We start from the raw sequence: 16,524 nt of genomic DNA, 5'->3' as shown, positions 1-16,524 counted from the left end.
TGCACTGTAACGCTCTGCGCCCTAGTTTTTTGCAGTGCTCAAAATCCTCGCGGGCAACCTGCGTGACGTATCCCTTGCGCACGCTGATGTACTGATGGCGTACGTGTAGCACGTGGTGACGCATGGTTACGCACAGTGACGCACGAACATTGCCAATGCTAATTTATTATGCATCACCGTGCATCAACGTCCGTAACCATGCACCACCCGTACACCGTCGGTACGCCATTTGAGCATCGCATCACGTGACCAACCGCGTATAAAGCGCGCGTAGTTTTGAAAAATGTTCACCATAGTATCTTTGATTTTCACTGGGAAAATCCTTGCCATGGAGATCGGACTAAGTACAAACGACATCGCAAATGGCGCCCAAAAAAAGCAGAGCCCACAGGAGCACCACTGTCGCACGGCTAGACGATTTTCGCGCGAATGTCTAGTGACCGGCCTGTCGTGTAAATGACGCGCAAATGACGCCCGTGGGACAGGCCCTTTAAGCTCTCAAACTGATAAAAGGCTTTGAGAGACCTGAAATTTACAAACATGATCAAAAACTAAACAACATCTCATTATAACATAATTACATTCATAAAATAATTCAGACGTGAATAAACAGCTTTTAAATTGTTTTACATGTTAATGTAATAACATTGTAAATCCAAAACTTACCTCTCTCCATCAGACCTGCTCCACTCCATTTAAATGATGTGCTGTACTTATATGAGATCCCAAGGAAAAGGTTTTTTTTTTTTTTAAACTTACTCGCATATACACACACACTGGTTGATATCAGGAGTGGTGGTCGAATTGGGTACAACCACTATGTTAAATGTACATTTAGACAGGCAAGGCATGTAGGAATGCAGATGATAGGTGGGCAAAACAATTGCCTGCACCAAACGGCCCGTTTGAATGTTGTACAGCTCTACGAGTCGAACTCTGTGCCAGTTCAGTACAAACATACCCTTAGCATGACTGTGAAAATGGTTGGACTATTTTGAAAAGCCCCCAGGAAGTCTGAAGCATCAATCCTCTTGTGATTGGCTCCCAGGAGAGATTCAGATAGTCCCATCCACTTGCAAAGAAAGACGTGCACCACGGCCATTCAGTCCCTCTAATTTGTGCCACACCTCAGATTATTCCCATCATTGTATTGTATTGTATTGTATTCAAATTTATTGTCATTGTCTCAATTTGAGACAACGAAATGAATTTTCCTTACAGGCAGTATCATTAAAAAAATCACAAAGAAATTATAAAAATAAATAATAAATAAATAATAAAACATATTAAAAATAAAATTGAAATTGAATTAAAATTAAAAAAAAAGCACAAATACAGAAGTCCACGACACAACATAACATAAATGGCACCCAGGTGAGGACGGCACCATAGTCCAGCCAGCCTCCCCTCCGTGTTCATCCGTGGACGGGGCCTTCCAAGCACCCGCAGTCGCCGCCCCGGGTGGCCCGATGTTCAGGCCCTCACGCCAGCCTGGTGGAACGCCGACGCCGAACCCTGACGGTGAGCATCCTCCTCCTCAGCGGCCCGGACCTCCTGATCAGCTGCCTCCCGCTCCCGGAGTCTGCAGCTCCTGAGTCCGCAGGCCGAGCCGGGCAGAGTCGCAGGACCCCGCGCTGTCCATCAGCGCCGCCCGCGTTGGGAGCTCCGCAAACCGCAGCTCCATGATGTTGGTGCAGCAGGTCCAGCACTCCGGGCTCCAAACGGCGACCCCCGGTAAGGCATCACCAGCCCCGCGATGTTCCAGCGCTGTCCCGCCGCTGCTGGAGCTCCGGTCGATCCCGGCAGGAAAGGCCGCGCCAATCCAGGTAGGTAGGCCGCTGTGGGGGGGGGGGGGGGGACGCGACTCGAATAATAGTCGCGTCCTCACCAGGAAGCGGCTGAAGTACGGTATCCCCCGCACCGTGCCCTCTTCCCCCACATAAAAAACACCAAAAAACACTTAAAAACACACGTTTACATAACTAAATAAACAAAAAAACAAAAAGATACCGGGCTGTAGGTGGAGGCTGCTGGCACCAGCGCCACCGGAAGTGCAATTCCTTCAATGTATATTCTGACACACCGATCAATTACCCCACCAGCTATTTATACAATGAGTAATACACAGCAACCTACCAACCTGCACGTTTGGCGTGTCCAGAGGAAACAGGAACACAGGTGTCGCATGCAAACTCCACACAGACAGCCCGTGTTCAGGACCGAACCAGAGCTGCCGTCCCACCGTGGTAATGGAAAATAGCATGCATACAAGCGTGAATTACCCAAGGCTGCTGTGCCCTTTGGCACAGGTCTATGCAGCCACGTAAAAACCAACCATTACAAGGTTATGTCCATGATCTTTCCCCTCAGGTAAAAACAGAACATTCTCGGGTTTTGTGGAACTCAAGTGTCACACGTCCGAGTCTCAACTAGTGTACCTATGAGCATCAAAGCATTATTTTAATTTAATTACAATACAACACAGCTCTTGGAACATTTAGCAGAAACAAGGTATTCTAGACATTAATGGCAAATCACCTCAAATTATCTCTTTGCTGCAATTTTTATAATTTACTGTTAGCTGAAGATTTATTCATGAATTGTTAAAGACACCAAATGTGCTATAGCAAATGCTTAAAAATAGAAATGATAAACATTTATCCGAGTGGATTAATATAGAATCAGTTTATTTTCTCCCTTTTGTTGGCGGATTGAGCAGAACATACAAAATAAATGGTACACAAAAATGCTGGAGAAACTCAGCGGGTGCAGCAGCATCTATGGAGCGAAGGGAATAGGTGACGTTTCGGGCCGAAACCCTTCTTCATAAAACATGTGCATTTTCAGGGAAAATTACACAACCTCTTAAGATTTTAGGTGCCAAAAGTAATTTGTTAAGATGAATTTTTAACAAAATTGGATATCAAAATGGACAATGAGATTTTTATGGAGCATCAGTGTGGATCAGTAAACGGATTGGTACATTTCAATAAGCAAATTGCACCCAAGTGCTAAATATGCTTGCTGAAATCCGGTAAGGCATGACTAAAGCAAGAAATACCACCAGGGGCGGGGTGATGGCTGCCCTGTTGGCAGTCTGTTCGTTGTTTCATTCGTTTTGTTATTTTTTAGTGTGTTAAAAGTTTGTTTTAGTGTTCTTCGGTTTGTTTTATGCAGGGTGAGGGGGGAAACTTTTTTTCAGGTTCTTACCTTGCCGGAGATGCGATTAATTTTCGGATCACATTCTCCGGACGCTCTGCGGCCTTCCAGCGATGGAGCTGGAAGCCTCCTCGGACTGACTTTGAGCCCTATCGCGGGACGCGGACGTAACATCGGAGCCGATCCCTTGCCTGGGATCGCTCCCACCGCGGACTTACCATCAAAAGCTCGCAATCTTCGGGAGAGGCTGAGTCGGGAAGCAACGTCGCGGAAGGTTCGACCAGCCCCGACGCAAGGTTCGATCGCCCGGCATGGGGGAGCTGACATCCCCTCCCCCCCCGATGCAGGAGCTGATCGCCTCGACGCAGAGGGACAAAACACCGCCGGCTACGGGAATCAAGATCGTCCCATCAACGGGGGCTCGAGGATAGAGAGCTGTTCCCCGAATAAGTTCCAATACACACCACTCCCTGGAGAGGTAGGGGGTAGAGAGGGAAGGGGAGGATAACTTGTTCTATTTGATCTTGTTTGATTGTGCACAACAGGTTGATCGCATTCGTGGAAACACGTGAAGGTTGCAATCTCCCACTCCTGTCCCAGTGTGATGTCATATGTAAATTAGATCCATTATGATTGGACATCTGTGAGATGGCACTGACATCATCAATGGAAAGTACTGCAAAGTCTCCCACTGAAAAGCAGTTAATTAAAAAAGAATAAACGATTAAAACTTTGGAGATATAGGTTGGAATACGACGGGAAGATGTTTATCCCGTCGAGGGAAAAGCCGCGTGAGCAGCATGCGTGAAAATGGGAAGGCTGCGGCCAAGCGTTTTGGAAGATACAAATTACAAAGGGGGGGTGGCTGTGGGGGTCACACACACTAACCACCCCCCATGCACACAGGCTAACCACCCCCCTTTATATTATATTAATATTATTCATTCGCTCCTTTTACCCCATCCCCGCCCTATCCACTCATGCATAGCTCCCAACTCACAGGCGCATCTAAAGAGGGAGGGGAGGGCAGAGACACAAAGAGAGGGGCAGAGAGAGAGGGATAGAGGAGCAGAGAGAGGAGAGAGGGGCGGAGAGGGAGAGAGGGGCGGAGAGGGAGAGAGGGGCAGAGAGAGGGAGAGGGGCAGAGAGGGAGAGAGGGGAGGATGGGGAGAGAGGCAGAGAGAGGGGGAGAGAGGGGCGGAGAGGGGGAGAGAGGGGCAGAGAAGGGGGGGCAGAGAGAGGGAGAGGGGACGGAGGGAGAGGGGGACGGAGAGGGGGGAGGGGGAGAGTCAAAAATTCGTCAAAATTCATGGTGTTAATAACCACGAATTGTAAAGAAATTAGTACCAGAAAAAAACCGGCAAGTATCAAACGGCGAAAAGCAACGTTAGAAAGATTTTTTTAATTAAATTTTTAAATTTAAAAAAAGTGCTGTTTTTGATATTAAATGTTATCTTTAAGAATTAGTAGTTACGTGAGTCTTTAAAGAACAAAAAATGCAACTTTTTCGAAGTTAAACCAAAACAATGAAGTTCAATTGGACTCTTATCTTTAGAGATGTGGAAGTCAGCATTAAGTCTCATTCATCAAAGTAAGCAAGCCAGGAAGCTCGTGAGTGCTCCTGACCTCGGAAGCCCTCGGGAGCTGCAGTACAGAGCCCACTTGCTTGTTCTTTCTATGTCTTTTGAAGAACCGGGGGGTGGGGAAGGGGTGAGGGGGGAGGGAGGTGATGTCACTCGTTGCGTGTGGAACATAGCGCAGCAGGCCGTGAGGAGTAGAGCCATTATGACGTCATCAGCGAGACCATCTCGTTTATTTTCCAAGTTATTTGAAATTTTTGAACATTTTCATAAGTAACTCGAGAAGTAATGCATTAAATTTTCAGATAAGGTGATTTTTGACATCATGGCGTAATTCTCTATCGGAATATGTAAAAATTTCACCGTTAGAGGAGATGTGAAACGCACACGAACATCACACAAACACATCCAAAATCAGAGTTTTATAAGTATAAAGAGAGGTGGCTGGTTATAATTCACTAGGAATTCTACTTATCTCTATTTTTGTCTGAGATTTTATGTTAGGACAAAGAATGCAGGATCCACCAGAGTTGATGGCAAACATTCACAATTGGAAACAGCACAACCAGCAAAAGATTTAAACGCTATCAACCTTATACACCTGAAAAGTTATTTTGCAGAGGTTAGTTATGATCCAACATACTGTAGACAGACAATTAAGTGATGACTGGAATGATGCGTGGTTTCAATGTCTGTCTGTGAAAATACAAGGCATCCTCCCAAACAACCTCAAAAAAAGGGACCTTTATTGCCTGGGATGTGGGCACGTGGGAACACTAGCACTAAGTTACGACGTTAGCCCACCATGTACATTCTCTGAGTTTAAATCCCAAAAGGCCACACTCAACTACACTGCAGGTACACCATTCACCACCAGTTTCCTGGATGCAACTCTTAATAGGGAATAAGACTTGAATTGGTGCTGAAATGCAGGTGGTTTTGGGAATGGAAAACTATAATATTATCACAGTGGATACGGTGGCATAGCTATGTTATTAGAGTAGAATTCAGTAACTCAGACCACTATTCTAAAAAAAGTGATGATTTCCTTTAAAATAATAAAAATCCCATATATTATATGAAGCAGTTTAAGAGTTCAGATGGCCCTCACAATAATACACCAGGATGATAAAATCAATCAAGATTAATGGCAACTGCATTTAGTCAGTTGGGATGGTTGTTTGTAAAGCAGATTTAATGAGCATAGTAAACACTACTCCAACAAAAATAAATGACAGATTATATTAAATACAACTACTATTTGGGACCATTAGTAGAGTTAGTAATTAAGTCACAGTGTATTCACACGCATAGTTCTTTAATATAATAAAGATATATTGATTCATACGACATTTTTTGTTTTAACTGCTACCTAATAAATGTAAAAGCAGCGTCATCTTTATTCCAGTGTAATTTTTTTAAACTTTCATCAGCCCAAAATTCAACATAAACCATAATGTGTTTTTTATGCAATTAATCCCAAAACCACTGAAACAGTCACATAGTTCAAGGAAAAGTGTGTTATATTTCCCCTCTCAAATATTGCCGCTTGCATTTAATGAAAAACTACAAAAATCTCAGGCGGGATTCAGGATGGACCTTGAATTAACAAATGAGATACGAATTTAGCTATTGTATGAGTGCAGAGAATCATTGTACACACATAAAATAGGAGGTGGAGACCCACCATTAGTAGATGGCGGCTAATCTACACTGTCCGCAACTCCTTTTCTGTGCCAGTTCCCCATAGCCCTCTTTTTCCTGTCCGTGAAACAAAATGTGCGCCTCCACAATTCTCTGAGATTAAAAATCCAGAGACATTCATCGCCTAGCGTGAAAATAAATTTGTGTGCACCTTTTTTCAACGATAGATAGATGGTCCCAGATAGTTATCAGGACTGAATTTGATGCAAATTGAGTTCTTGTACAAGGTCACAAAATCAGAAATTTAGTTCAGCTTTGAGTTGGAAATGGGCCTTTCAGCACACAGAATCCACGCCGACCACCCATTCACACTAGTTCTATGTTATCCACTCCCTACACATTAGGAGCAATTTATAGAGGTCAATTAGCCTAGAAACCCACACATTTGGGATATCAGCTCTTCAGTCCACTGATTCCATGCCACCATTAATCACCCGTTCATACTAGGTTTAAATCATCCCACTTTTTCATCCGTTCCCTTCTCATTAAGAGCAATTTAATGGAGGCTGATTAACCTCAAAACCATGTAGAATGTACTATTTCAACCAGGACTCCCACAATGTCCTCTCTCGTTTCCCACCATGCCCTCAGATATATCTGATCAGGCCCAGGAGATTTGTCTACCTTCATACACACATCTTTGGGATATGGGAGGAAACAGGAGCACCCAAAACAAATCCGTGCGGTCACAATCAAACCCGGGTTCTAGAGCTGTGAGTAGGTAACTGTGCCACCCTTTAATGCCATTCAGTAGCAGACACAATTCACATGAGCCCAATGATAGACACCAAATGCTGGAGTAACTCAGAAGGTCAGGCAGCATCTCTGGAGAGAAAGAATGGGTGACCTTTCGTATCATGACCCTTCTTCAGTCTGAAGTCTTGTTCAGTCTTGACCCAAAACATCACCCATTCCTTCTCTCCTTCTCTGACCTGCTGAGTTACTCCAGCATTTTGTGTCCACCTTCGAATCAACACAGCATTTGCAGTTCTTTCCTTCACATTAGCCCAACTACAAAATCCAACTCAAAATTACCAATGATAATAAACCTCTGAACTTTGGTAGCTACTAAAATGATAACAATAAATGCCAAACAGGGACAACACAGTTTATTTTCTGAATATGCAATATTGCAAAAGATAGGAAACAAGTTACTGCAACTTTAATGATGATTTTATACTGACATAAATAAGTCAATATTGCACATCTCTAGCTGAGTGAAGACAGGCTAGAGCAGTTTGCATTCCATTATAAATGTAGCCTCTTACAATAAAAAGCTGCTAACAATTATGTGCTTGTTAAAATATTTTCGTCCTGCCATTTTTGTACATCGAAGATCGAAAGATGTCACTCGACATAAAATATGATTTTTGTCATTCTGTATCTCAGTCCTCGTTAATCCAGAGGTGCAGACTTTATTTCCCTCGTCATGAAGTAGTGACTGTAAAAGATGCTGCAACAAGAGAGCCTGATAGTGGTTACTAAATCTAAAAAAAAACAAGGAGGATGCTAAGGGCAGACCCTGATCTGCAAAGTTAACTCGTCACCAATTATAAATGTAATAAAATTGCTAAATTGTACAAATCTGTTCAAAAACAGAAAATAATATTTACAAAGACCCTTTCAATTGCAGTAGTAGTAAAACTTTGGCACTGTGGATAAAAATGAATCTCTCACTTTCTGAAAGATACTCGTACTGTAAGTCAGTCCTTCATTCCGTCTCTGTTTGCTATTTCACACAGAGTCCGAGACAAAGCCTCATTTACTTTCTTTACGTCGCAGAGAATAGAAATGGTAGTTTTCTTTAGACATGTCGCAATGTGCGCCAGTTATTTTCTCATTTGGTTTCCTGCAAAGGGAAAACAAAAGAAATGTTACACACTTTAACAAGAGACAAATCCTCACAAAAAATCTACTCTGTTGTAAATCACTTGTGTTCGGAGGGTTTTTGGATTGAGTTTTCACCCCTTCAACCCAACGTTTTCCTCAATCTGATCATGAAAGATTGATGCAGTCTCTCTCCTCATGGAGGCTTCCTGGTTAAATATCTCCAGCATTTTCTGTTTTAGTCTTTCTTGTAACCATATAACCATATAACAATTACAGCACGGAAACAGGCCATCTTGGCCCTACAAGTCCGTGCCGAACAAATTTTTTTTTTTCCCCTTAGTCCCACCTGCCTGCACTCATACCATAACCCTCCATTCCCTTCTCATCCATATGCCTATCCAATGTATTTTTAAATGATACCAATGAACCTGCCTCCACCACTTCCACTGGGAGCTCATTCCACACCGCTACCACTCTCTGCGTAAAGAAGTTCCCCCTCATATTACCCCTAAACTTCTATCCCTTAATTCTGAAGTCATGTCCTCTTGTATGAATCTTCCCTATTCTCAAAGGGAAAAGCTTGTCCACAGCAACTCTGTCTATCCCTCTCATCATTTTAAAGACCTCTATCAGGTCCCCCCTTAACCTTCTGCGCTCCAGAGAATAAAGACCTAACTTATTCAACCTAGTAGTTTGATACTTTGCTCAATATTTTTCTTCATCCTTTCGAAGATCCTTGCGTCAAAGGAATTTGGACCTCAAGGCAACGTTAATCTTTGTGTGCAATGCAAAAAAACAAACTGTTGGGAGAACTCCATGGGTCAGGCAGCATCTGAGGAGAGAAATAGACCCTACAGTAACTGTCTGGCCCCGAGTTCCTCTAGCAGTTTGTTTTTGGCTCAAGACTCTGACATCTGCAGTCTTGTGTTTCTATTTGTGGCCTGACTAGTGTTGCACGTCATTCTAGCTGTATTCAAAAATTTAAAAAAAAAGCAAATGTTGGAAACAAGATAAAAACGTAAAATACTAGAAACACTTAGCAGGTCACCTTCTGCCTTAAATCTCCTGCACATCAGAATGCCAAAACGATTAGCAGCTTTTCCTCCGCAGAAGCCAGCAGAGAATTTCCCAGAATTGTGTTCTTATTTTGAGAATAATTGCCGTTTTTTTTTAAATCCATGCCTCAGTGAAAAATAGTTTATGCCTTGCAGGAATGAATTCCACACTGCCCTGCCAAAGCCAGTAGAGAAGCCCAAAGGTCACTGACGCATTCAAGGGAAAGATAGAATAGTACAGGGAGGAGTGGAATAAAAATATATAATAACAAGAGGCAGAAGAGGGCTGCAAGGAGGATGTGGAGCAACAACCCAACATGGAGGAAGAAGGTCAAAGAGTATTTTCCTGTTGGTAATTATCAACCCACAAGGACATTCTACAATGAACACAATGAGTAAACTTTCCACTAATAATATCTATCCTTATTCCTAATTTGTTTTGTTTACTGAATATATAGCTTTATAAGGGAGAATTCATAATGACACAGTGATACTGTTGGTATGTTGATTTTCCGCATCAACAGTATAAGGAGAGTGTTGGTACCAAAGGAAAACACCAATGCTTCCTTGAGGCATCCGGTGCTTCCCTGTTGAAGTAAATATAATAGTCAATCCCATTGTAATAATGCCCAGATCATCCTTTTATTTTCTGATGTTGATTGAGGGATTATTATTGGCTAGGGAATGGATGGATATGGATCATGTGCAGGCAGATGAGATTAGTTTATCTTGGCATCATGTTCAGCACACACATTGTGGGCCGAAGGCCCTGTTCTTGTGCTGCATTTTTCTATGTTCTATGTTACCAAGGAGAACCTTCCTGATCTTCCTTGAAATAGCAGCTTGGAATCTGAGACAAAACACGAGGTCTTTGTTTAAGAGTGTTCAAAAAAAGACATCTTAATTGTGCTGCGTTTATTTAATTCCGTGCATGAGTCAGCCTAGATTGTGTGCTGAAATCTCTGGAGCGGGACGAACTCGTGACCTGTTGCGGAAATGCTACCCACTGAACTATGGCCGACAGCTGAAACATGATATGAAATGAGAAGTTATTCTCCAACTATTCAAACTGAATGCTAATAATGGAGCACACGAGTGCACACAGATAAAGCAGCATATAGCAAGTGAAACAGCAAAATATACAAAGCAGCCACATTTTTAGCCACCATTTTTTTGTAATCTCCTTTGTTCCTGATTTTCGAGTTGTCAAACCAGGCCACGATGCAACTAGTCAATGTGTTCTCTACTGTCCATTTGTAGAAATTTAAAGGATTATTCGCCGCAACATCGCTGCCCTTCAAGCCATGTTTTTACTGGGATTATGTGAATGCAGTGACATGCAGGGAGGGTCTCAATGATAAAACGAGACAATCAGATTAGTTCATTGTACTGTGGAAGCCCTGCGTTATTTCAGTGGTCCCTGCTGTTACAGACTGAGGTTCAATGCGCCTTTCAAAGTTTAGAGGCAGAACAAAAACTAACACCACCTGTATTTCAATGGGGAATATGGTTGCAAGGTAGAGTGGAACTCTCACCTGATGCACAGCTTCTTAATTATGAAATCAATTATTTCCCAGTATTGAATTATTAACTTAAAAATAACTATTGCCTTTTCTATATAAGCAGATGATTTTTATTTTGATTACTTCTGAAAATCAGATATTCAATCTTTGACAAGCACCTAAACCCAATGCATTTCGTTGTCTCTGTACTGTACACTGACAATGACAATTAAAATTGAATCTGAATCTGAATCTGAATCTGAAACTTGAAGGCAGAGCCCTCGCCAACAGTCAAAATACTTGTGTGCACTATATTTGGTAAGAGAGTTCTGTGGTGTGCAGGGTCTTCGCACCAGCAAGGAAAACTATTTCACGAGGGTGGCAAGGTGGTACAGCGGATGTTACTGCCTTACAGCGCCAGAGACCCAGGTTCGATCCTGACTATGGCTGCTGTCCGTACGGAGTTTGTATGTTTTCTCCGTGACCGTGTGGTTTTCTCTGGGTGCTCTGGTTTCCGCCAAAAACTCCAGAGACGTACAGGTTTGTAGGTTCATTGGCTCCGGTAGAATTGTAAATTGTTCCCAGTGTATAAGATGGTGCTAGTGTACGGGGATCGGTACGGCATGGACAGGGTTGGACGAAGGGCCTGTTTCCGCTCTGTATCTCTAAACTAAACGAGGGCAGGGGCTTGACAAGCACAGACGGCATTCTGCCCAATGCAGCGGACTGTACACAAGCTTGCTGGGATTGAGGCCTGACTCTGGCTAACACTGTTGCACCACAGCTCTCTGAAAAAACTCCATGGGGCCCTTCCTTATCCTAATCAGAATGTGCTTTGAGTCAAATGGAATCACCAGCATTACGCAGGCTGGCCCTGCGTTTCGAAATCTTGGCTGATGGACACCTGCACACACAAATCAGCTCCCACAGTATCAAATGAAAAAAGTCCAATGTACATATGGTCTTTCCGCTGAACCGCAGAACTAGTTATCTATTTCTCTTCACTTTTAGCAATTGTTCTTTCTTAATCGTTGTACGTGGCTTTGATGCCCTTCATTACAAATCTGTTTGGGTCTGTGGATACTTCCCTCTCCAGTGACTTTTAGTGTATTTTCCAAATAATTGACAGAGTTGCCACATGGAAGTGAACAACTGTCAAAGTCTTTCATTACCGGGAATGACATCCGTCTGGTCATCAAGGCTAAACTGTCGCCACAGTATTAGCTGACAATTAATTGTATGCAGTTCCCAAGATTTGATTCCATTCTGTTAAGGGGTAACTGAGTGAACAATGGGGAGGAGTGTTTAATATACATTTCTACCATCAGAAACATGTGGGTAACCAGCCCATCCCCCACCACATGGAGTGGGCATCCAGACCCTCCCCACCACCCAGGGGCATCCACCCAGCCCCTCCCGTCGCAGAGATCCTTCCCTCGCCCTCCCCACCAAGTGAAGGGTTCCATCATCCAGACCTCTCCCCCTCACCCAAGATGTTCCATCATTAATCTGCTTCTCTCCAAAAGGGGGGGGGGGGGGGGGGGGGGGGGGTGGGGGGGGGGGGGGGGGGGGGGGTGGGGGGGGGGGGGGGGGGGGGGGGGGGGGGGGGGGGGGGGGGGGGTGGGGGGGGGGGGGGGGGGGGGGGGGGGGGGGGGGGGGGGGGGGGGGGGGGGGGGGGGGGGAGGGAAATCAATCCATTCACAAAGAGACATTTGAATCCTGGGGGACAAAATCCATTACCTTAGCTATATGTTTGAATTTTCCGCAGACATGCTTTCTGAATCCAGTTCATTAAACCCAGTTGAGCCGCACTGTGATGCACGTGTCCAGTTGGCAGTCAAGTCAGACAAGACATAGTCACCCCTCTCGTCGATATCATCCACCACACCCCAGTCTTTGTTCTCGTCCTCCTCGCTACATTGACCGTCTCTGCTGTTGCTCTCAGACGTGTCCATGGCATCTTCCGTTTGCTTTTCTGCAAACCAGTCCCTCACTTGCTCGTAGCTCATGTTGGACCTGGACACCAGCTCGTCGAGGTCTTCTTCCCTTAGCTGCCTGTGCTGCAGGTAATACTGCAACAGGACCGATTTGCCCGCCCGGCTCTGCGAATATACTGACCCGCTCCAAGCACCACTGGTTTTGTGTCCTCTGCCGCCCCGCCCTCCACTGCCGTTGACATTATTCTGCCCGTTGTGATCTGAATTCGCTCTTTGGTACTGTTCAAGCCATTTTAAATTGCCATTTTTTATTGCATACCTGTTGTCGCCAAACCAACGCACTATGTCGTTCCGAGCCAGTCCGCTCTGCACCACTAAACTGTCATATTGCTCCACTGTTGGCCACTGAGTGCGTGCAAATGCACTCTTCAGGATATGCAACTGCTCCTGGCTTTTTTTGTGAGTCTTGTCAATTGGGTTGGCTGTTTTAGTATGTTGCAATGGAGGGGTTGACCTGGACTTGGAGAGAAAATGCGGAGCAGAGTGTAATGTTTTAGCGTGGGTTATTTCACCTTCCTCAGACTTAATATTTTCTTGCTTCAGGTTAGTTTTCCTCCTTTCTGGAATCCCTCCTTCTAACGAGTCTCTCAGTTTCCTCCGCTCGGAAAACCAGGCGTCTATTTCCCTCCTGGTCAGCTTGGACTCCACCCGCAGCCTCTCCTTCTCCTCATCCGCTGGGAAAGAGCTGTACTGGAAGCTCTCCTCCAGCACCCGAAGCTGCTCTGCGTTCTTCTCTTTGAACTTCTGCGGCCCAAACTCGGAGAACACGTGCCACCCGGACCTCCGGGTGCTGTGGCCCACGGTGGGTTCGTGGGGAATGGTGACCGTGCTTTCGGCAGGGGTGTGGCTTGAGTGCCCCCGCTGCGTGCGGTAACGGTTGTCACTGAACCACTTCTTAATCTCTGACCGGGTGAGCTTAGTGACGTGCAGCAGCCGAAAAATCTCCTCGTCCTCAGGGTACTGGCTGACGGCAAAGCTGGCTTTGAGCACCGCCATTTGTTCCTTGGACTTCTTGCGACTCGTGTTGATGTCAGTGTTCCCCTGGGAGAACAAGACCGAGTTGCCCTGCGATGCAAGCTGGCAGACCTGCACGACGTTTGCACGCTTTGGGTTCACTGCCACCTGGGAGGGCGGCAGGACCCGCTTGTGAGTTTGGGTTTGATTCGAGTCGTTGCCAGCCACGGTCAAAGTGAGGGGTGGACAAGGCACCGTTGCTGCCCCGTTTGTGATTTGAGTCAACACAATGCCAGTCTGACCCACTAGCTGGCACGACACTCCCGTCTGGATAACTTGTTGCGTGCTGCCTTTGGTCGTGGTAGGTACCTGCGCTGGCACAACAGTGATTGTCGATGTCTGGATAGTGCCGTTAAACATCATTTTCCTGGCTTCTTCCACTTCCTCGGGAGCCCAACTGATGCCATGTTTAAGGCGCTGCGTTGAAAACCACATCTTGATCTGTTCTTCAGGATATTTTGACATTGCCGTCAACCAGGACAGCTCTGCTTGGGTGGGATAGGGGAATTTGTTAAAGGAGCAAATCAAGTTTTTATTAATGTCCAGGGAGGGATTGTACCGGGAGCCATATATGGGAATCATGACTTTGGGTATTAGATTGATGTTTGGAGGGGGCTGTATTGATGGCATGACGTGAGCCACTCCATCCTTGATCACAGTTTCTGGAACAACCAAGCCACTTTGCAGAACACCATTGCCACTCTCTTCTACCTTGCTCTCCCGCGTGGTGCCAAATTCATCCTTCACCTGCGACAACACGCTGGCTCTTTTGCCATCAGCTTTGCTTTTGCCCATCTTCATGATGGGAGTTTTGCTGAGGGAGATGCCAGCTGCAGGGAACTCTTCTTTATCTGTGTTCCTGCCATTGGTGCCAAGATCTTCGACAGTTTGCTCAAGAATGGTCTGGTTATTGCGCTTTATCAACTTCAACTTAAAGTTGCTTTCTCCCGGATGATGCCTACTATTATGATCAGTAAAAGTATCATACCTTTTTGTCGTAAAGTTACACATCGCACAGACATAAAATGGATTGAGGATAACATTTGGATGTATAGTATCAACATGTTCTGTAAATTCATTCAAGTCTTGCGATTCAAAGGTGCAGTATTTACATTCATAGCCCCCTTCTAGTTTCCTGGTCTGTTGACTTTCTAAGGCAGCTTTTTCCAAACCCTGATCCGCATCATCCGCTTCATTATCTGTTGGCCAGCTTTCATCAGTCAAGGGGTGCGGTGACCCGCCAGCCTGCCCGACCATCTCCACGTCTGGGTCCTGCTCCGTGACATCTGTGGCGCGAACCATACACGGTGTTGTGGACTTCCGTTTGCTAGCCATCAGCGGCTTCAAGATAAGAGCAGTTGATTGAGGGTCTTCCCGAAGACCAGCGGTCTCGAAGGAAGTGTGTCCAGAACCACTTCAGGTTGTAGTCGCTCACCTTTTACTGATTGCCGTCAGCTCTAACAAGCACCTTTGTCGGCTGCATCACAGGAGAATTCTACCTGCAATACAACACAATGATTTCAGATTTCAATAATTAAGATTCATAAATGCACAACAGTGAAAAACAGAAGACATCATCCTTGAAAACCTAGTGACGTCACATCTAGTGAATAAACAAATCAGAAAAATCAAAGTGATTTGCAATGATGGGAGTGGTGCCTCACAGGGCCAGAGAACGGGTTTGGTCTGGACCTCGGATATTATCTGTGTGGAATCTGCATGATCTCCCTACGAGTGTTTGGGTTTCCCCATGGGTCCCACGTCCCAAAGATGCGTGGGTATGTTGGTTAATTGGTCTCTGTAATTTGCCACTAGTGTGTAAGGAGCAGATACAAACGTGGGATAACATAGAACCAGTGTAAACGGTGATTGATGGTCAGTGTGGACTCAGTGGACTGAAGGTCCCATTTCCATGCTGTGTTTTTCAGTCAAAGTTTTTTGGCAGCCCTTAAGGTTATATGACACCTAGATTTATTAGCTCCTTATGAGCGAATTTGAGTTAATTACATTAAAAGGTCAGCACAAGGAATGGAATACTTACTGCAACCTACCACATTATGTAGTTAAAGGTTACCATCCGTGGGAGTTGAGCAAGTGCCCACAAACAGGATCTCAGCATTCATTTCAAAATAGCAAACTTTCTCCATCAAAATTGACAATATATTATCACAGGATAAACTGCTCGTTCCATTGTGTACTCAATTTACATCCTTTAAGTTTATAGCCAATATGTTGAGAGGAAATTTGAAGAACATAAGTTGTGAGGAGATTCACTGGGGCTAGTGAACGATCATATTTCAACTTAGATGGTCAAAAGTGCTGGAGAAACTCAGTGGGTGCAGCAGCATCTATGGAGTGAAGGAAATAGGCAACGTTTCGGGCCGAAACCCTTCTTCTAATATTTCAACTTGTTAGGGAGACCCAACACTGGGGAAAGTCACAAAGCATTGGAGTAACTTATTGGGAGGATTTTTGGAGAACTTGCTATAGTTCATAAATTATAGGAGCAGAATTAGGCCATTCGGCCCATCAAGTCTACTCCGCAAAACACAAAGTCATAGCAAAAGGATTTGAGTATAGGAGCAGGGAGGTTCTACTGCAGTTGTACAGGGTCTTGGTGAGACCACACCTGGAGTATTGCGTATAGTTTTGGTCTCCTAATCTGAGGAAAGACATTCTTGCC

General features: G+C 44.8%; 1 protein-coding gene across 3 annotated transcripts in view; it reads right to left on the bottom strand.

Annotated features, from left to right (window-relative positions):
- Positions 1 to 7,530: 7,530 nt before the first annotated feature.
- Positions 7,531 to 16,524, bottom strand: part of LOC129696642 (zinc fingers and homeoboxes protein 2-like) — an 88,436-nt gene continuing 79,442 nt past the window's right edge. For all 3 annotated transcript variants that reach the window (XM_055634723.1, XM_055634722.1, XM_055634724.1), the window contains exons 2-3: positions 12,571 to 15,340; positions 7,531 to 8,292 (exon numbers count right to left, since the gene is read on the bottom strand). In XM_055634723.1, coding sequence (XP_055490698.1) covers positions 12,576 to 15,176 — 2,601 coding nt within the window. In that variant the 5' untranslated portion in view covers positions 15,177 to 15,340 and the 3' untranslated portion in view covers positions 7,531 to 8,292; positions 12,571 to 12,575. The remainder of the gene's footprint in view (positions 8,293 to 12,570; positions 15,341 to 16,524) is intronic.

Source organism: Leucoraja erinacea, chromosome 4 (genome assembly GCF_028641065.1).
Source record: "Leucoraja erinacea ecotype New England chromosome 4, Leri_hhj_1, whole genome shotgun sequence".
In the NCBI taxonomy this organism is placed as follows: domain Eukaryota; kingdom Metazoa; phylum Chordata; class Chondrichthyes; order Rajiformes; family Rajidae; genus Leucoraja; species Leucoraja erinaceus.
The sequence above is the reverse complement of the archived record's forward strand: the minus strand, read 5'-3'. Positions and strand labels throughout refer to the sequence as shown.